The sequence below is a fragment of the Corvus moneduloides genome, chromosome 3 (genome assembly GCF_009650955.1).
Source record: "Corvus moneduloides isolate bCorMon1 chromosome 3, bCorMon1.pri, whole genome shotgun sequence".
Lineage (NCBI taxonomy): Eukaryota > Metazoa > Chordata > Aves > Passeriformes > Corvidae > Corvus > Corvus moneduloides.
In genome coordinates this window covers 109,800,619-109,822,361 of record NC_045478.1, presented here as the reverse complement: position 1 = coordinate 109,822,361, position 21,743 = coordinate 109,800,619, and the positions used below count along the sequence as shown (strand labels likewise).

At 38.0% G+C, this 21,743-nt stretch overlaps 1 protein-coding gene across 5 annotated transcripts in view; it reads right to left on the bottom strand.

Moving 5' to 3' along the window:
- The window catches only part of MAP4K3 (mitogen-activated protein kinase kinase kinase kinase 3), a 66,798-nt gene that overhangs the window by 19,944 nt on the left and 25,111 nt on the right, over positions 1-21,743 (bottom strand). For 2 of the 5 annotated variants that reach the window (XM_032103413.1, XM_032103412.1), the window contains exons 13-21: positions 17,506-17,581; positions 16,476-16,534; positions 13,819-13,881; positions 6,291-6,349; positions 5,101-5,139; positions 4,765-4,818; positions 1,698-1,740; positions 1,323-1,485; positions 235-344 (exon numbers count right to left, since the gene is read on the bottom strand). In XM_032103413.1, coding sequence (XP_031959304.1) covers positions 235-344; positions 1,323-1,485; positions 1,698-1,740; positions 4,765-4,818; positions 5,101-5,139; positions 6,291-6,349; positions 13,819-13,881; positions 16,476-16,534; positions 17,506-17,581 — 666 coding nt within the window. The remainder of the gene's footprint in view (positions 1-234; positions 345-1,322; positions 1,486-1,697; positions 1,741-4,764; positions 4,819-5,100; positions 5,140-6,290; positions 6,350-13,818; positions 13,882-16,475; positions 16,535-17,505; positions 17,582-21,743) is intronic. The other 3 variants (XM_032103414.1, XM_032103415.1, XM_032103416.1) reach the window with 3 other exon arrangements.

Sequence of the window (21,743 nt, the reverse complement as noted above, 5' to 3'; positions counted from 1 at the left end):
GTAAATTGTAAGTATTTGTGACTATGTTTGTTTCTAACCAAATTACACACTGACAAACTTCAGTTTACAGCTGTATCACAACCAGACAATCAAGGAAACTCTGCTTTGATCCAAAATAAACAAGATGCCATGCAGCATAATTTTTATATTAAACAGCATGCCTGCTCCTTTTCCTTGCACATGTAGAACAGTCAAGACAATTTTAAAAGGACAACCAGAAGCTTAAATACCTACCAGTATTTCCTTCTTTTCTCTCCTTGAAAAGTTAGTGTCTCTAGCTTCGTTCTGTTGATGTGGCAGTTCGTCTCTTTCACCATTTAATTGCACAGAAGTGACTCCATTACCTAGAAAGATTCATATTTAAAATTGTGTTCCTCTACCTTCACCTCAAAGAGTAATCTAGCCTAAAAACTGTTTTAAATAGGCCAGAATTTCCAATTAAGTCAGAACATATACTATATACAATACAGTATACAATACCCTAATTTATTTCTGAAGTAGGCATGTTCTTACATGCGCACATATACATCAAGCCACATTCCATCTCAGTCTGTGACTTCTGGTAACTAATGTAACAACTCTAACAGGAGCACAGAAAGGGATGCAGTCACAGTTATGAGGGAAAATGTGTGGACCAGACCTAAAGAAATACTTGCCAATAGCTAACTTCAATTACTGATTCCTTACAAACAGCCTTGTTAGAGTCAAATCTTTAACACATCAACTGCAGTACTAAGTATGAAGCAATGAAAAGCTACCAAAGTAACAATTAAGAGGCAGACATTGAGCTTGCTTAAGAGAAGCCAGTCCAAGACAACTCTCAAGGCATCAGACTGACAAAGGCATAAAATGAACAGTCTGAGCAGACAGTAAACAAACACAATTACCTCCTATACTCCCCAAACCAGTTCATTACGTACAAAAGCAAACTTTGAAAGCAGAACTCTGTTCTTGACATAACAAATGACAACAACAGCTGACACACTGAACCTGAAACCTACAAACATACTTTTTTTAACAGTCCTGATACTCTACATTATAAGCCTGTTGCTTAGGAAAGCAATTGTGTCACCAATGGCATCAGCAGGAATAGTGTCAGTGACTTTGGCAGAAAGTACATTTGACCCTCTCAAGAGTTAAAGCTTTAAAAAAAGAGTTAAATGCTTTCTTCATGAAGTTTGCCTTTCACGGACTTTTTTTATTTTACCATAGAAAAATTACCTCAATATCTTTTAATGTGTGCACAGGTGAGAAGGCAGAAATAAAATCTCATTAGATTATGCAAGAAATATTTGTGCACTTCTTGGGGTCACTTTTATTACCTAAAGGATTAGATTTCTGTGGAGGTAACCGAGGAGGTGGTGGTCTGGGTGGAACATGAGATGTAGATTTTGCTGGACTCTCTGATGTTGGGCATCTTTTGATTGTCCCTTGATTTTCATTTTCAGAAGAGTAAGTTTCTTGGGGGATAAAGATGGATTTAGGCTGAAAGAGACATAGTAATAATAAAAACATAATGAAAAAAGCTTCAAAGGATCTGTGCCACATCTCAATGAGGAAAAAACCCCACATGCAGCATTTGGATCCTGATATTTTCACAAGTAAAGAGCCATCAATACAGTAATTTAAATATTCTGCATTTATTTGTTAATTTAAAGTGCATTTTTCTTCCGAGCAACCAAATCCCCCTCACCTACCTTTGGTGGTAAAGGAGGTGGCACTTTAGGTTTCATAGTAGCACTATAAAGAGAAGAAACAAAACAAAACAGAGAGAAAACTCAAATTGCAGTCTTCAAGAAGATATGGGGAAGATAAATGCCCTAGAAATAAACACCATTAACTTGTCAAGAGCACTATTATAGCCAAGTAACTGCATCAAATATTTTGTTATACCTCAGATACTGTATGAAAACAAAGATCACCAGAGAGCAGAGAGTGTCATGAACTGATCTGCTGAAGATGCACAAACTTGTGCAGAACAAAGTAAGGAGAGACAGAAGAGGCCTGATACTTGCTCTGTTGAGAGGAGAAAGTTAAGGGCTACCAGTGAGCTGAAGGGGAGTTACAAGAGAACTAATGAATACCATTCCTTGGAAAATTTACACTGATGACTCAGAACAGCCTTAGACATGAAAGTAAAATCCATCTGCAGTGGACAGCTACCCTCGTGTTTAGGTTGGTTAGTCGGTTTTTGGTTGATGAGTCTCTTTTTTCACAGAAATCTTGGGAAAGACAACTTTTTCATTCAAGAACAATTCAACAGCTTGGCCCAACAGTACAAGATATCATCAGAAAACAGGATAGCTGAAGCATCGGAAGCATTCTTCCTCTCCTGGTTCTGTGGTTTAAAAAATATGCTCCATTTAAAAAGAAAACACTAAACTCTGAAATTTTGCATGTTTTTAAAACTTCTTCCACTGTCCTGTTTCCTAATTTTTAAGGAACAGAGTATTATTTCCACTAAATAAATTCGGAATACAGCCATGTAAACTCAACATTCTTACACAATATTTTCCTTAATTTTAAATTATGTTTCAAAGTAGTAAGATATCTGCCTGTTTGTTTACAGGTCGAAAACTTGTCAGCTTGGCTTCATTCTCTTTAGGAATTTCTGTCCTGGCATCTTATCTTGTTGTTTGTATTTCAGAGAAGCTGGAAGAGGACTTTTGAGAACAAATTCCCCTGTGTCATGTACTTCTGCTGCTTTGGTGGTAGAAATTATCTTCTCTTAGTAACATGGGACCAGGTTTAAGTCTCAGTCATGAGTGCTCAAGCTTCATTTCCATTTCCTTTTATAATCTTCCTGCATTTCAGACAACCAATGTTACTGGGCAGCCAAAGGAAGAAAAAAAGGCAACAATCTGGCATATATGTGATAGATGTTTGTAAAAAGGACCACATGCCCTTGTTCCAACAAGAGGGTTTAGGTGCAGTTTGTCACTGCTATTCATGCAGGGCAGTGCCCCAGTAATTTCTGCTTTCCCAGTTTCCATAACCAGGAAATTCAAGCATCAAGCAGCCTTACTGCACATGCGAGAAAAAGAAATATCAAAATTATTAAATGAAGAGTGATAACTTTATACTGTTCTCTGAAGTGTGTGGAGTCTCTGTTGCTACAAATCACCCAGTTTCATGCAGTGGCATCAGTCTGGACTGGGAGGTGTATCCTGGCTTCACTGGTTTTATTCTGGATCTGAACCAAGAAGTGACTAGATGCCACATGTGCTCCTCAACTGCAGCTCCACCGCACAGAATATAAATCAAACCAAAGACTTGAATCTTCAGTGGGCTCCACAGAAAGACATCCAAGACCAAGCTGATGAACCAGCAACTGCAGCAGAGCCTTGGGCTCAAGCAGATACCAAGAGAAAGGCACAGGTGAAGAGTATGTCTGAGCCAAGGCTGAGGGATTCAAGCTTTTACTCCTGTGCTTACACATTGTCAGGGCCTCTCATTGTAGGGCAAAAGTACTTGGGATGAAATATGGGAAGAAACAGAAAAAATACCAGGATGATTTTGGAAGACTATCAGTGACTACTGGTCCCCAGAGTCAGATGAATCAGAACCTCACCAGAAACTATCAGGTTCTTTCTTGCCTAACCTAAAAAAGAAAATCTACAGAAACACAACGGCGACATAAGCAGCTGAAGTCAATGCTGTTTGAAAGTTCTGATGGAGCTCATGCAAGGAACAAGGATCTCAAAGCACTGGACAAAGAACAAAGAAATCAATGCTAGTACTTCAAGGCAGCAGGGATCAAGAGGTTCCAAGCCCTGGAACTTTATTGAAGTTGATGATACCAGCTGCAAACAGAGCAAGAAAGGGGGAGGGGGGTGGCGAGGAGGGGGGAGAAACATTAAACAAAAATGAATGGACACAGAGTTGTACACCAAAAAAAAAAAAATCCAGAGGTTAGTATGGATGGAGGAACCAAGCAGTAAAATAACTCAAAAAAAGAAGAGAGGGTGTAGTTTGGTTCTCTGCAAGAGAGAGATGCCAGCAATAGATAGCACATGTTTTAAAGGTTTCTTGTATGAAGCAACAGCTTTCCAAATTATCCATTAACAGAAAGCAAACAAAAATTATGTCTCAACGGTATCTTTCCTTTTGGTCTTTACATCAGGTTTATTTAGGAATGTAAATCTACACATACTGGTTGTGCTTTTTAAATTGTTTCTGCTCTCATCTATCAATCAAATAAAGCCCAAGAATATTTATACCAGTGGGATTTAACATGAACATCATTAATTTGACACATGCCTTTGCAGTCACATAACCTTGCTCTCTCTGAGTACAGGAAGTCACCTCTATTCCAAAAACCAAGCACCCATTCAAGCATCCTGCTAGCTGAGAACACAGACAGAACAAACTCAAACATCTAGAGAAGCCTGTAATGTATATATTTTATCTACTTTTCATGAGCTTTATTTTAATATATAGTTGTCAGTTCAAGGCACCAGGACTGGGGTTGGAAAAATTACTGGCTCGGCATAATGATGCCAAGATTTTATTCCATAATAGAAAACAAAAAGAAAACTGCATCAAACAAGGAACAAGATTTTCCCCTCCCCCCAATTTATAACAATCAGCAGAATAAGATGACTTATGGTGATGTCATCTAGGAACAACATTAAAATAATTATCTTTAAAAATACTATTGCAAAAAGAATCCTGAGCTGTTACAGAATATGATTCAACCTTTTCTTTTCAAATACTCATCTATTCAAGAATCTGATTTTATTTATTTTTACAAGAAGGACTTACTGTTTAGAATCATCATCTGCATCATCATCATCTTCTAAATGTGCCACATGTCCCCTAAGAAAATGAACAAGGTACTACAGTTGAGCAAGTTGTATTAAAATTACCTTGACTGCTGTGAAAGATTTTGACCTCAAAATCTACCTCTTTTATAGAATTTTACTGTCTTTTTTTCAAAATCATTACTGTTCTTTAAAGTATAGCTGCAATCTAGACAACTATGCCTCTCTCAACTCTCAGCAAGCACAGGGACAAGTAAGAACTAGTTGTGACAGACAAAAAAATCAATGCACAAATTACTTTTGAAACACACAAGAGAGGAAAAAGAAATAGAATTACCGCTGATGTAGCTCTTCTTCAACTGATTTTAAGAGACTCCTTCAGAATTAAATAAGAATAAGAACATAATTTAATTGTGGTACACAAACACAATTATCAAAAGCCAGAACAAAAGCACCTATGATTCCATCAGTAAATAATCCAAAGCATGTTATTTCAGCTGCCTTTCAGAATATACATCCAGCATCCACATAAAAATGAACACAGCTGCAAATTTTTTTCATTTATTGTTTGTACAAGACCCTTTCATGCATGTTTAGTAATGTATTGCTATTAAGTGCAGTGGTCCTTTTTCCTCTTGCTGTAAAAAAAGGACTATGGCAGCTTGATCCAATTTAAAAGAAATCCACAAGAAAAGCACAATATAAAAAAAACTAAATCAGACTGACAAGTATGAAACTACTATTGGGATAAATTAATTCTTCCCTGGCTCATTTTTGTAACATTTTCAACTTCATATTCATGTCTTTGTCTGAAAACACAGACAGAGAAGAATCACAGGACTAAGAAACAACAGGATTTCAGAAGATAACAGTATTGATTTTTTTCCCCAATTAAAGACTATGTAAAAATATCATGCTCTATGCTTAGGTTTTCTGCATTTTTAGTATGATTTAATTTAGCAAATCAAAGCTAGGCAGCCTAATTCTGGCATGCATAACTGTAATTAAGTAATTGCATGTAAAGGGAAAATTATATGGAAAATTATTTCATATGATTAATACATCAAGATGATTAAAGGTATGAGCATGAAGTTAAAGGGCTTGCTAAGAAAGGTTTTATTTTTTAAAGCATCTATAACTGCATGTTCCTAGTGCCCTACAAGATAAAGAAGGGCACAAAGCAATGGCAAAGAGAAGCACTGCTAGATCCCAGATGGGGTAAAATTATGCTCTGTGGGACCTATCATGCAGAATATTTTGTAAACAAGCAGACCACGATAATAGCTCTTAAAAGGAAGCTTATACCACCACAAAAACAATATGGTCAACACAGTTTCAAATACTGAGAAGTGCTGCCATTCTGTATCACTGGAGTTACTATTATTTTAGAAATAAATAAGTGATTTTGGAATTTTAACTGATACAAACAAGCTTGACTTATTTTACTACATCTGCTTCAGCTAATGTGTCTTTATATTAAAATAGTCTTGAATGAATTAAAGACAGAAAATGCAGTTGCTTACTCACTTATTTGCACCCAAAAAGTAGCCACACTGAGGACCATGACCATACTCTAGCTGTAGATCCTAAAAATAGAAGAGAATGAATCTCTTAAGATGAACAGGTGAGCATCCAACAAACACCCTGTGCCACACTGCTGTTACCCCCTCTGCCACACCTGAGATACCAAACAAGCTGATTTCTCTGGCCTTCCTGACCCCTAACACCACTCTCAGGCCCACTACAACCAAAAAGCTCCTCTCTGCCAGTTTGCTCCATCTCTGATTCCTTTTACAACTCTGACCTTAGCCCCTTCCTTGTACACAGAGATCCTTTGCTCAAATAAAGTCAGCTGCAGAAAAGAAAACAAAACAACAAAAACAATACAACAATAATAAGAAAAACAAAAGTATTAAGGACTTTGCAATCTACCAGACTCCACAGAGAACCCAGCTACCCCTCATTGGCACGTTTAGTAGTCATTTCAGACAGGGAGTAGTTCTGGCAGGGAGCCTGAAATCCCTTTAGCACATGGACACATTAAAAAAATAAGCAGAAAGGACAATAAGTGTTTTTATCCCTCTGGTTATACCAATATGTGTATACTTCAGGAACACCTCTTCTTTTGAAAAAAAACAGAATAAACAAAGTCAAACACTCCAGCAATCATGGAGTGCAGGCTACACAGAAGATGTGGCAATAGGCCTTCAACACTATTTTTAAATTAACGCCATAATGGTATAAATATTTAATGCCTTAATGGCATACAGGGACCCCACTGAAGCACAATTAAATCTCCATCTGCTGGGAGAATACTGCTACAATTACAGTCTATTTTTTCCTTCAGGTGGATCACAATGGGAGAAATCTGAGCATAAATATGCTCCCAAAATACTGAGTGTATTCACCAGGAGAAACAAATTATCGATCACCTAAATTAGTGATAAATGGAGCTACACCCTTCCTTCCCGGGAAACACTTTAAAGGTGTCCCAACATCTTCTGCTGAACAGTCCCCTTTCAGCTGGAACCCATATCAAAAGCATGTCACCCTTCAGCAAGAGGCCCAGGTACCCAAGCTTTAAGAGGAATAAGTCTGGATTAGATGGGGCTGATCTTTCAAAAGGGTGTTTTTAAAAACCAGAGGAAAAGTCTCACACCAGATTCTTGCTTGTTCCAAGCTGATGAAGCAGAAACCACTGCAGCCCTCAGTTCCAGGCTGAAGGGCAATCACGTTAATACAAAGCCATAAATACTGGTTTTTGTTTGCCAAGGAGTTTCAGGTTGTTTACTGCACCCTTTAGTCTGCCCTGTAAAGCTAAGTAGTAGTTTCCACATGGGTGTGTCTACCACAGCTGTCAGTAGCATTTGGTTGCTTCAGTGACTTTACATATTTTCCCAAAACAAGGGAAAATGTGGGAAAAACACTACGTAACTGATAATTACTTGATGTAAAAGAATGTACAGATCAGAGGGCTGAATAAAAATCGCAAATGCAAGCCTGGTGCTGGCATTTCCTGAACCATGGAGAGACTGACTTTTCAATCTCTGTATCAACTTTATTACACATCTTTGTTCTAGAATTAAATGATCCCCCAAACCCACCAAACTCTATCCACTTCTACTGATCTGATTGCTCACCACCAGCTGTTGTACTACAACCCACCACAAAGAAACAGATTTAACTTTCTTTGCTCTGAGTGCTTCTATTACTTCTATGCAATCTCAGAAACTTCCACCTGCAAGCACAGATATTTTGAGGATTCAGGCTCTAGAGCAGAAAAAATCACAAGACTGGAAACATAAGATGTCACCAGACTCACAAGCCAGTAGGTTAAACAGGTTGTGTGAGTCTCTGTAAGAGGATGCCAGAACAAAGACTGGGAAACTGTTGAGAAAAATACCCCCAGAACAGTGTAATGAAATTTGAGATTTTCACCTTGAAGAGACAAGCCTTCAGTGTTGCAAAATCACATTACTTAAAGGTGAGAAACAAAGATGTTATGCTGGACAGACCCAAAATGTCTCTCCATTTGAATTTACACACTGTGCAATGTATGGCTATAGATACACTGTACAGCAATGACAGGGAAATTATTAAGAGAAAATAAATAAACCCACCTAAAACAAAAGGAGCTTTCCTGTCACCAGACCTTTTAAGCAATACTGGAATTTTCCTTATCAAAAATGACATCTGCCAGAATTACTTATGTTTAAATGTTTAAAAGGGCAAAAACTTTGTTTTGATTCACTTTACTGTTGTGTGACATACATTTGACTATGATTTTAATTGGACATGTATGATTTTCCTAAGCCCTTTAAATATTGCAGGTTTTCACTCCAAAGTAGGACCAAGTACTCCACTACTAGGGAAATTGCTCCTTTTGACCTCTTGATAAATACTGAGAGCTAGAGAGGTTTTAAAAAGTAAAATACGTTTTTGTTCTACCTTCTATTTCACATAGACACAGAAATCATAATTTTATCTTAAGTAAGTCTATTCTAGCTACATATTTGATACAGAAACATTGGTAAATACTGCATGTATCCAGCAAAGCCTCCAGAGAGCTGTTGTGCAGCATCAGAACACCCTAGAGAAGTAGACCTTTTTAAAGCTAAACATAAAGGTATGAAATCTTATGAGTTACGGATTTCTACTGGGAAGAACAGATTAGCATTAATTACTAAATTATGCAAATTCACCCATCGACTCTATCGATCTACATTAATATTTTCATTTAACATACATACAATGCTGATTAGTTAATGAGAATTCTTTTTAGATCAGACAACATTGACACAGAATGAATCAGAGACTAGACAGATCTATTCCAATAGAATGTTGAGACCTACAGGCAGTAGCAATGAGAAGAGGTCAATGATCTTGGTATTGAACCAAAGATGCAACCCCAGATTATTCTGCATTCAGCCCCAGGTTACTAAGAGCTCATTCCTGAAACAACTCATCCGTGTACAACACCAGAGTGCTCTTTGCTGGCAGGGATTGCTTCAGAAAAAAGGTACTACAGGGAATAATTACCAGATCTTCTCAACAGCTTAGATAACATTAAAGGAAGCTGCCATGTAGAAAGCCACATCATACCCTCAGATAAATCACGTGTGCAAGGTAATCAATGACTAAAAACAGCATAGAGATTTCTTCTATACTGTTTGATGGTAAGGCCACGCTATGAAAAAAATTTCCCAGGAATGATCAAATCTACAATATCTTCTGCAGTTTAATTTCTGCAGAATTTCACTGTAAGTTAACTGCTACTGTACCTTTAACAGTCTTATCATCCTAATTTGTTCTATAGGGCTGGGCTGTCCTGGAAATCTATTTTTCGGTGTTAAGGCCTTCAAAACCAAAACAATGTATACAGCAAACCAGCAATTCAGTTACTTCCTATGTTTGCTGTTCTTGAAATCTAACAAGACAAAAGTAAGGCTTGAAATGTACAAAATGCTAGGGAAGTAACTCTGAATTTCAAAGAATACAAATTACCTTTGGACTACCAACATATCAAGTAAGAAGGCACATACACATCTCTTTCTCAGTAAAATGATAAAGCAATTCCTATCCCATTGCTTCATCAAAGAGAAAGTTAATTTTTGAAAGAGCCTAACACCACCTAAGGCATATTCTGCATTTTAGTGCCTTTATTTCAATAAGAAAGTGCATTCTTGAATTTCTTTGGATACCCTAACACATCAGAAATAGCAAGTTGTATGTACATTTATTTCAAACAGGCTAAATATAATTCTTTCCTGGTGGCTGACTGAGGTTTTACTGTGCATTACTGTTACACAACCACCGTTCCCCTCTTCCCTTGTATTTCAGCTCTCTCTGCATTTTGACTATGAACATCCCCTTGCCTCCAAGCAGTAAAACTGAGCACCTCATTTTCTCAGTTACTTTTTCCAAGGTACAAAATACCCAGAACAGGGGAGGGAAAAAAAAGAGCAAAAACCACTGGCACATTTCCTCCCATTTCTACTTATTTTCTTCTGATCCTAAGGACCATGCTCCATTTTACTACCTAAAACTGAAAAGGGCATGAAGACTCTCTGAAATTTAACACTGAGAGCTACAATAAGTTTTTAGAGCTATGTTAGCTAAACAGGATAGGAGTCTTCATGGCTTGCAGCAAAGAAAAAGCATATGTATGTATGTGTAGTGAGGAGAAAAATTACTTAAAGAAAAATGCTCCTGGGCAAGGTTCTCTGTTATCTATGTCAATCTCTTTAGTTCAGTCTTTTCCTCCCAATATTTTAGCTTTTCTGCCACAAATAATTAAAAATCACAGAATAGCTGTGTGGAAACATTACACTCCTAAAAGTAACTGTTACCAAAAACTATCACAAATTATTAAACTCAGAGTGTATTTATAAGCCAAAACAAAACAGAAACCGACCAGGACCAAATTATTTAAATAGGCCCAAATGTATAAATGCAGCTGGCAAGGACAAGAGTGCAGACTGCATGGGAGCTGCAAACCTCTTACAGAATTCTTTGCTAAAGAAGTCCAAAATGAATGTTACGTTTGTAACAACTGAAAGCAATTACATGTTGGAACCTGAGATATCAAATCCAAGTTTTGTTCAACTCCTCTGTCACTTCAACAGTAGAATTCAACAATTTTCACTCTGTGTTATATCTTCCAGATTAAACTACTCCAGGCCCTGACTTTAGGCAGAATTAAGCTAGAGATCACCAGAAGTTTCTTCCCACCTCATCTTTTTTTGGGGAATTCTCTGATGGTATTTCTCACGTAACAAGGTGTGCAGCCCAGTTCTCCATATATGAACCAGAATTATTTTTCAGCTCACTATGAATGGGAAGAAAAATATTTTGCCACAGAATTTCACTGTAGATCACGATAACCTAAATGAAAATATTTTCATTTGGTTCAATGTGACATTTTGTTTTGAGTCAGAACAACAATAAGCTTTTGTGACTCAGAAGCAACAGCATAAGTTAAAATTGTCCCAGAAAAAAGAATACATATTTTTAAAAGTGACTTTGATGTAAACCATTTCCTGAGCTCACTGCAAATGCAATGCTCAGCTCTGCCACTTATTTGAGCCAGGATCCAAGCAACTGCTTTTAAAATATACAGAAAGACAGTGAAAAGATCTACCTTATGCAAATCTAATGTGCACATAAGACTAAGAAGACAAAATAGGAACATGAAGAAATCTGAATGACAGGAAGTAGCACATGCAAAAAAAAAAATCTCAAAGGATGGAAGGTACCCAAGAAAGTTTCTGAGAAATTCGTTGTCTAATTGCAGAAAAAACACCTATCCTGAAAGGCAGAAGAGCCTCTATTTAGAGCAAAATAGTCTGTTATTTATTTAGCTATGAACCAAAGGGGTATATTTGTAGAAGATCAAAGAGAAGCACTATCTTGTCCTTTCTGATTGCAATTTGCATTAAGGGATACTGGGGTTTGGACAGGGACTTTTCCCTGCAAACAAGACTTGTACTCAATTTCTCCATTCTTCTGGTAGATCCAGGCAGCTGTTTCAGAAGAGCACAGGGGGAAGGAGGGGGAGAAGAAAAAGACAGGAATGATTTTTAAGAGTAGCCACATCATAGGCATCAAATGTTTGAAAGGTAATGTGCATGATGACTGCATAAACTGCCATATGATCAATCCAGCTGTGCAAAATACGTGGTGATAGGTAAAAATACTGTCACTCCCCAAATTTGCTTTGAACCTCAACTGTCTGTAGTCCAAAGTATGCCTCAATTTATGATCTTTTTTTTTTTTTTACAACCTTAGAGACACACAGCTCTGCAAAGGAGTTGCTGCTTATGAGGTATTTTATAAAACCAGTACAACAGCAGGGAAAGAGCCCAACAGTAGTAGGTGATACATAATGCTTGTGAAAAAGTATAATCTTCTCCTCTTGATGACATTTGAAAAATTCATGTATCACTTCTCAATGAACATATCTGAAACCAATACTGAGAGAGCAGGAGTGGGGGAAGGAGACACAGAGAAAATCTCTGATTAGCACATCCTACAGAAGAATGAACCAACTAGTAATTATCTCCTCTAAGGGTTAGATCTTACTGGAAGATTCTCAAAAATTCATGATGTATTACCACCAACTCAGAATTCTCCACTTTGATTCACAATGAGCACAGGAGGATGTGAAGAAAGCAGTGAAACAGAGAAAGAAAAAGTGCTGTTGAGTGACTTTAAAAACACATCTCACGACAGTAACAACAGTAGTACTTGGTAAGTTTTATAATAGTTACAATTTTTGAAGAGTGCACTGAAGAGTATGGGGTAGAAGGATAAGAAAGGACAGTTCAGCTATGAGACATGTTCTCATTCTGCTCTTAGACCCACAGACACCAGGCTAGCAAGATATGTGACAACACTGAGAGTAACCTTAAAAAAAAAGATTTAAAAGGTGTCAAACTGCGAAGAGGAAACCAAAAGCAAACCAAACTGAAAAGCCAAAACCACATTCTCAAAACCAGAGGAACCGCACAGGATGGAGGTGTTGCCACCAGGTAGGGAAATCTAAGCTACTGATTTTAAAACAGTTTGTGAAACATTCTCGTAAATATGCAATACAGAAAATTCCTTCCAAGAAAGGCAGAGACAGTCTAAGCTTTCACTAACTATGTTTCTGGCAGATTCAAGTCACACCAAGCCAACAGATGGCATAACAAACAAAGAAACAAAAAAAACCATTAAAAAACAAAACAAATAACAAAAAATTATCACATAAACCCCAAGACATTCTCAAACACCCCAGTTTTCCCATCTTCCTCTTGGAGCACCTATATTAAACATCTCACAAATCTAAGAAAATTAGTAGATTAATGCTCTTCATTTAGTACAGAATGCTGCTTCCTTTTTTCCAACAGTTTGTCCAAGACTTGGATGCATTACCCATCTAACTACACAAAGAGCAGAGACATAAGAATACTCACTTCCTACAGTGATTTCTACAGTGTGATGCTAACAACCAAATGTTTTAGCAGTGCAGCAACAAAAAATTTGGAATATGTATCAGACTTTATATGATGCCAAATACCATTGAAAACAGTTATGAGCCCACTTTCTGTTATTTCTATTAAGTGTATACTCATTCTGTAGCATAATTACCATCTGGAGAATTCAGAGACTTACACTTATATATTTTATATCTTGCATGGGATCACTTAAAGGAACTACCAGACAAAAATACAAAGAATATGTTTCTTCTATTTTCAATCACCCTCCAAAAAATGAACAAATTATGCACAGTATGGCAGTAAAGAAATGAGAATGAATGCATTAACACTAAGCCCCTTCTGTAAGAGCAATTCAAGTAAATATGAATACAGGTTAAATACTGTCACAATGCTGCACATACTGAGAATTTCTTTCTACACTACAGAAATACACATACAGACTAATAGTTACATTGAATGGTTTTCACACAGATGAAAACACCACTACTACAACAACAGGACAAAACATGAGCTTTCAAAAAGGAAAACAAGGACCAAACTAACACTGACAAAGAAAGGCATAAGATGAAAAATACCAGGTTAGATCTTGCAGTGTAGTATATGTCTTCTGAATTGTCCAAAAAATCGCTAGTGTCAGGCTGTTCATTAGATAGAGATCAAGAAAAGCGAGTTATTTATATTGTGACTGAAAGCCAGGTGCACATAAATGTAAATTTTCTTGCTAAAAAAAAAAAAAAAGATACTGTTAGTTGAAACTCAAAACCATGTTAAGACAGTTCTCAGGATGGGGGCAAAACACAGCTAAGGGAATGGTCACATTACCAAACACCAAAATGATGAATTATTGCTCATCAGCTGAGCTGTGGTAATGTGTGACAAACTGTCCCAGTAAGAGTCCAGTTCAATATCTCAGTGCAGCACAGACCATAACTCCTCATGCTGCAGGGGTCCAGTCCTTTGTGCACTCACACACGTAAGTAACTGAGTGTAAGTGTAAACATGCTTGGTGAGACAGAAGTAAAAGCATCAGAACTGCTTTAATGAAAACAGATCCCCACTGTTACTGCTAGAGGAAGACACAGGCATCTCTTGCTCCCACTTCCATTTCAAAGACTTTCTCTGCCAGAGCAGGTAGATTACTACAAATTTCTCCCACAGACTGGTTTGTGCTGAGGCTCTTTGCTAAAGCATCCATTCTTTGAATAGGTCACTTGTTTGCAATCTGCCATGCCAATTTAAAATGTCCACTGGTTCTACAGCTAATCTATACCTGTATGCTTTTAATTTGGTCTCTGGACCCAACATCATTATTTTTGAAATCACAAATCTGTTTTATCTGGGAAGAACATATCAGGTCTGCATGCTTCCTTCTGACATAAAGCACAGAGCAGTTAATTTTCCTCTTCAGAAAGATCCAAACAAACAGTTATAGATGCTCCCTACAGACAGGGAGATGAGGCAAGTTCTTTGGACAGGTTTCAAATATGAAACATCTGACCAGAACAGACAACACTAATATATTTTCTTATCAGAAGAATTAATCTGGATGGTTCAAGTCCCTTCACCAAGCAGCAAGGGCTTCTGAGATTCCAAAGTGCAAAGGTCCTGACTGCTAACACACAGTGTAGGAAAAGGCTTGGATTCCTCCCTTCCAACACCACCTGTCAAAGAAGTGCTCTCAAAAGCTGTGCTTTAACCCCCTTAGAAAATCCCTCTCCAGTTTAGCAACTCAAGTTCCTAAGGTGCAATAAAAGCACCACTGCCCCATGGAGTTATCCATTATGGTTTGTATATTCAGCAACTGATAAAAAGAAAGAAATGGGAAAAGTATTTTTAAAACTTCAGCCTCCCCCCTGACATCCTTTTGCAATTATGATTGTGTGTGTATAAATAAAATTCTTAATGAACAAAAGCATGGTAATTTCAACAATACAATGCTTCCAACTGCATTTTCTTTACAATCCAGACCATGCAACAGGGAAGCAAACACAGGATAACCTGGAATCAGCTCAAAAATAATTTTGAGTTAAATGATGGGTTTAGGGTAGAAGCACTGCCTTCATTATCATATTTAATAAAAACTTACATAACCAGGGCTCCTAAATGATACAGTTATGTCACGGTCTAAGTAACACATCTGAAATACTTCTCTAAATCCCATGTGTGATTTGGTCAGCTGTTCTCCTCCATCTCAAACAGGCACCAGAAACTGAGGCTCTCTGTCCAGCCAGTTCTGAGGACGAGCCTGGTTAAATACAACCTCATACAGCCAGAGTATGCTGACCCACTACCAAAGGGCAAAGCACTTGGAAGGATTATTTCAGTACAACTACAGAGCACCACAAGGAAGTCTGTGTCAGAAATCCGACTCACATGTGGTTTGTAGACTACAGAAGTACATTCCTAAGTACACACCCTTCCAAAAACCAACTCAGAGCAAAGCCACTGTCCCTCCCACCTATCTACTAAGCCAACTTTTTCTCTGTAACACCTGCCTTAGGAAAACAAAATGAACACACAAGTCTGCAGTGAGGAAGCAAAGGAGTGTATTTTTGTCCAGGAATGTGAAGAAACTGCCCAAGTGCACAAATGTGGAAAGCAACAGTCTCCAGAGAAGAGAGGAAGCTACTGCAATTGTGTGTGACACAGCACAGACACCTTTTCCCCCATAGCTTGAGTTCTTACACTCCTTGTACTGATGGGCCCACAGGAAGAAATCACTGGCAATACACCTTGGCAGAAAGTATCAGCTGCCAGACTCAGCATGGCTCATCTGTGACACAGAGCCACAGAAGGATTTTTCAGAGAGGAAATCCTTTTAAAATGCATTGTACCTCTCCCCCCAAGCTCTCAATTTTATTATTTCCATTGTCAATACAAGAATGAGGGAGAAAAACAGTTGAGTACACACAGGAATTAATTAAAAAACCAACTCTGTAAATAAAGGGAATGCTATACTGGGCAGTGAGGTACAAAGGATATAGGTAACCTGCAACACAAAGGGCTGTTGCTTAGCACATACAGCACACCTGGCAGAAACCACAAATACAGAGGTTTGCTACATACAGTGAGTGTAATGGCACCAAAAAACCACTGTTACAACTTGTCAGTAAAATCACTAACAAGTTCAGTAGTACTAAGGAAGCATGCTATACATCTTGGATTTCTCCTCCTCCACAGATATTTGTAGGGAATAATGTGTAGTGCATAGCTCATGCCGCTCGTTACTCACAAATTCATGATGGGGCTCTGTCTCTTTCCTCAAGGGTGGATCAAACTTTACTTGGCCAACTAAAGGGGAGAAAATAAAAACAAGAAGTTGGACTGTAGTTAGACAAAGACTTAGCTTCAAAGGCTAACAAAAAAGAAAAAAATCAGTTTAATGAGTGTATCATATCCTCACTGACAGAAACTTGTGACACATGGACATACCAAACTTGTGCCTGCTAGAAACTAATGGGCCCAGAAAGTACTCTTTATCACAAAGGCAGCCCAATCACCATTTGCCTCACCTACTCATTAGAAGGAACAGGAAAACCACTGAGCAAATAGGGCAGTGAAGTGTCCTCTTTAGAGGTGCAATTTTTAGCTGTAATTTTTAGAAAAAAACTAGCCATGGTGTGAATTCACTGTTGGATCTGTTCTTCTGGGAGACTCACTAGCACTAAAGAGTGCTGAATGATGTTTGGAGTGACTTACCACAACAACTCTTTGGCAGGACTTCTTGAACACTCCTACTCTCAATTTTACCTTAAGAGAAGACAGCTAAAGCTCTGAGTACTGCTCTGAATTAATTCAAGCAAAAGAATTACTACAGCTAGGGGGATGGAGTCTGCTTTTAATGGCCAGTGATCAACCTCCTCCCTTCCTGACCTCTATGGGATTGTTTCAATTCAAAAGCAAATCCAAGCTACTGAATTAAGGAAGAAAAAATAATCCTTTGCCATTGTTACCCAGCTGAATCTGGCATTGGTCTGAATACCCTTGCTGGAGCAACACATGAAACTATGTCAATCAGCTCTCAGAAGAGCTCAGGCTGTGTCTTGTTCAATTAAGATGAAGCAATAATCATCTTTGCTGTAGTGCTGGCAAAGGGTGTATCCAAATATTTTAAAGAACCTATATCCTTAAGTGAAAGAGCCTAAGTTTTCATTTTCCTATGCATCATTAAAAATGCTTCTATATATGTCAGATACCCAAAATACCAGCTGAAATAATATCAATGATTAAATACATCATATTGTCACATTACACATGCTTACAGTTTATTTCGGAGCGTGTTTTTTCTTCTCTCCCATTTCTACTTGTTGAATGAATTCTGTGAGGCACAACAAGAGGCTAGAAGGGAAGAATAAAATATTTCAATACCAAAACATACTCACTTGAAACCCTGTAGTGTGTAACAGTTTTTAGCAGGCTTCTTGAGCGTAATATTAAAAAAAAAGAAATCAAGTGAAAGCTAAATGTAAAGACTGCATGCAATTTTTTATATATTAAAGTTAAAATTATTTGGAGACATTTTAACTGTTGAGTGCCTTCAATATAAGGGGTTTTAGAACACTGCTTTTGAACAAATAAAGCTAATGCTAGCCAGCATTTGTCTTTGCTCATAGAGCATTTCATTTTTCACCATTCAGTTTAAGGCTATTGGTAGTTTTTAAAATAAGCAGTAAGTCTAAATCTGACTTACTGGCAGATTTCATTCCATTAGATACCGAAATCACTTTCCCAGCTTTTAACTAAAATTGATTCCTAAAATGTCATCAGTTACATTATTTAAGCAGATGAGAAACCTGCCTGAGGTTTTCAAAGCTGAATAGACAGGAGTATTCCTGGTACTCCTGTGCTGTGTGGCAAGAGAGATAGCAAAACTTCTACAAATTCACCTTCATATTTATATTCCACTTCTATTTTTTCCCTGAATTTCCATTTACTTCTCTACAGGATGAAGTGTTCTGTGCTTTAAAACCTGGCTTTCTTTTTTTCCCCTCTGTTGGATTTCCTCTCTTCTTTCTACATGCACCACTGCAAGTTCTCTCAGAAATGTGGGGGCATTGTCCACCCTTGTTCACTGCCTCAAGGTCCATGGTGAGCATCTTTGCAGGTGAATCACCCTTCTGTATGCTTTTGTTACCAATATTGTTGTTGCTGTACTATCACAGTCATGAATAGCTCAGAAACAGTTCATTCCTCAAATACTACCTGAAAACATAATTTCCCTTCTCCCCTTTTCCTCACACAATACTTTCTTGCTTCCTATTAGGATCCAACACACATACATGGTGTTTCACCTCCCATTTTTGTTCACTTTGCTCTTCCTCGAAACTGGAGAGACTTACAGATTGTGGGTGTGTATTTTCTCCCACATATCTCAGCAGCAGTTTTTCTGTTTCTCACAGCTTGTGTCAATCCTTCCTTTCCACAGTTCCATTTGGTCTATTGCGCACTCTTTGAGCTTCGAAAATGGTTTGCTACAGCATGTCAAGGTTTGATCTGATACTGCATGCCGAAAGGCTGCTCATTTATAATCTTTTATTAAGAGGCACTGCCTGGTTGTGTATGATGTGTGTGCATCTGTAATGCCAGCACACAGCTGTAACGCCAGGAGCCCAGCAGGAGGTATTTTCACCTTTGCAGCAATACTGTGTGAGCACCTGCACCCTGACACAGATGTCTGTGGTTGCACTACAGACAGAGCCTGTCCTCCAGTCACCTTCTCCATGACCACAGAATTACATTCAGGATCAAATCTTCATCTCTCAGTCATGAGGACAAAGTCCTCAAGTCACCTTGAAATACCTGCACTGACAACAGGCTGACACCAACACCTGACATCTGAGCGGTGCAAGAGGACAAAGGAATGTAGGTTAACTTCCTGACACAAATGCCAGTTGGGCACAATTTCCATCATGGCACAGATCTCAAAAGCAATCTTATCCCCAAAACTTGCAGTGTGCTACGCATAAAACACGAGCAGTTTCCTCTTTGCAGCCTTCTCAGCTAATATCACATCCATCCTGAGAATCACTGTCACAGAAAAGGGAAGAACAGGCAATTGTCAACATCTCCTAAGTCCAGAGTCCCAACCAGAGATCCTGTCCATGACTGAATAGGAAATTAAGTGAAGCCCTCCATGAGCTGGGATAGGGAAATATGCTGGAAATGTCAGTTTCAGATACTGTTGTCAAACAAGTAACAACTGCCATGAACAGAAGAACCTTTTTGATTATACCCAAATGATGCCATCATGGTTTTTTGTTTTCACACATTAAACACTTCACCTTTGAGTTCAGAATGATTTAAAGATGTAGTATGGTACTCTTCAGAGTGGTGGCAAATTCAGATCAACTTCTCAGCTCTGCAGACTATCCAAGCAGTAACAGATCGCATCCCCCTAAAAGCAGCACAGGCCAAGTGAAGACCTGTCACCACAGTGGGCAGCAGACTTCCCTTCAAAGACCACTGACAGAAAAGCTCTCTAGTCTCCAAAAAAGAAAAACAACCCATCAAAAAACCCCAAAACATTACCACCACCAGTCAAAAAAAATCAATAGCTCTAGACAAACTGGGGAATAGGTCTGAAGCTCTAGATTCTCAATGGTGTTTTTGTACTGTGTTATGTTGTACTACATTTTATCACTTCTTTTGATTTTTTCTGGATGCATTCAGGCACTTGTGACAAGTACAGGACTGGCCAATCCCTAAATTAACATCTCCAGCTGCCTCTATGAGCAAGAAAGTTATGGAGCAAGTTAAATTGTGCGTAACATACACTTCTTATTCCACTCATTTTATTATATGGAAAGACCACAATGCCAATGACTGCTTTGCCTTGGTGAGATTCTTCATCTGAAATACAAAACTTGCTCAATTTCTCCCCAGACAAGGCACAGTTTTTGCTCCTGATACCACACTTCATTATGGGATAACTGATAAGCCATACAGTAGAAAACAGAAGAGCCCTCTTAATGCTAAGTCACAAGGGACATGTAAGAGTGAACACTATTTTGTAAGCTACCAGTAATTATCAATAAAATGCAGACTGGTACTCCATGCAAGAGGAGAAGAGAAAGTCTCCACCTGAGCAGCCCAAAATGAAGGTCAAGAGTCCTACTAAAAAGATACACCAGTGACACAGGGAAATGGTACATGGTTTCAGCACAATCTCCCAGGAAAGCCTGGGAGGGAAGCCTCACAGAGCTGAGCAGCTCACTCACAGGAAGCACACTACCTTTCTTCTTACAGCAGCTCATGAAAGCTTTGGTTTTCTGCTTTCCACAGAAACACCACCTGAAGGGCCTCAGAGCTCTCACTCATCAATGAGCAGAGAGAGAACTAAAGGACACTCATGAGCTTATGGTGAGAAGATCCAAGTTACTCAGTGCTGACTCCATCAGGAATCAGACACCTTTCTCTTAAGTGACCTGAAAGCCAACCACATCAAGGGATTTCTTGTATTTGACTTAATTCTTTTTTATCAGAAAAATCTATTAAATGTGCTCCACTGTGTGCATTTGCTTCTAAAAGTTTTGACTATTATTCCATCCTTATGCCTTCATCTCTTTCCATCTCTTTTGGAAAATATGCAAGCACTGCACTCCATAACATAAAATATTATCTATTTCACTTTGGCTTCTTTCCACACTTTTTATTTTAGCTTTTAAGATAGACTTGGTGCAAGTCAACTTGTCTTTGCTGTTCAAGGGGCTAAAAGCTCATTTAACTTGTAAAATCTGAAAATTAGTCTCTTAAATTAGTTGCCTCGTTTAAGCTTCTTTTACTTTGAAGGCATTTTTAAACTAGTTTACCCATTAAAAATCACCAAAAAAATGCAATTCAAGAATCAGTGGCATTTGTGTTAAAAGGATTACATTTTTTCTTCAAAAAAAAGGGAACTGTAAACATTGGGGAAGTATTTGCTAACACGCAGTAAAGTATGAAGACAGGATGAAGTAACAGAATATCTGTTTTCTCTTCTGTATTAAACACTTCAGTCCTGTGCTCTTTATCATCTTACATAAGCAGGCTACTTTTTCCCAGCTGTTTGAGCAGAAAATCAGAAACTCTTTGATGAAACTGTAAGTGAAATCAAGTTTCAGAATATTCTAAGATGGAAAAATACAATCTGCAAAAACCACACATCAAACCATTTGACAAAAACATTACAGGATCATTCTCTCCTACACAGGTATAAAATCATTTTTATGAATGCTTTCTTTGCAGATGGAAACATAACTCCATAAAGAAACATACAGCAGAATGCATGACAGAACTCAGGACTGGAGAGGCAGACCACATTTACTGTTTCAAAATTGTTGAACAACAATAAGCAAAATTTTGAAGTATCTAAATCTCTTTCTCTTTGAGCTTCCCTTTCCAAAAATATAATGATTTTTGCTAAGTGCCTGTATGTGTGACAGAGCAGCACAACCAAAAGTAAAAGCAACCCTTGAGACTATTTCCAGATCACAAAAAAATCCTGGGGCTCAATAAATCACAA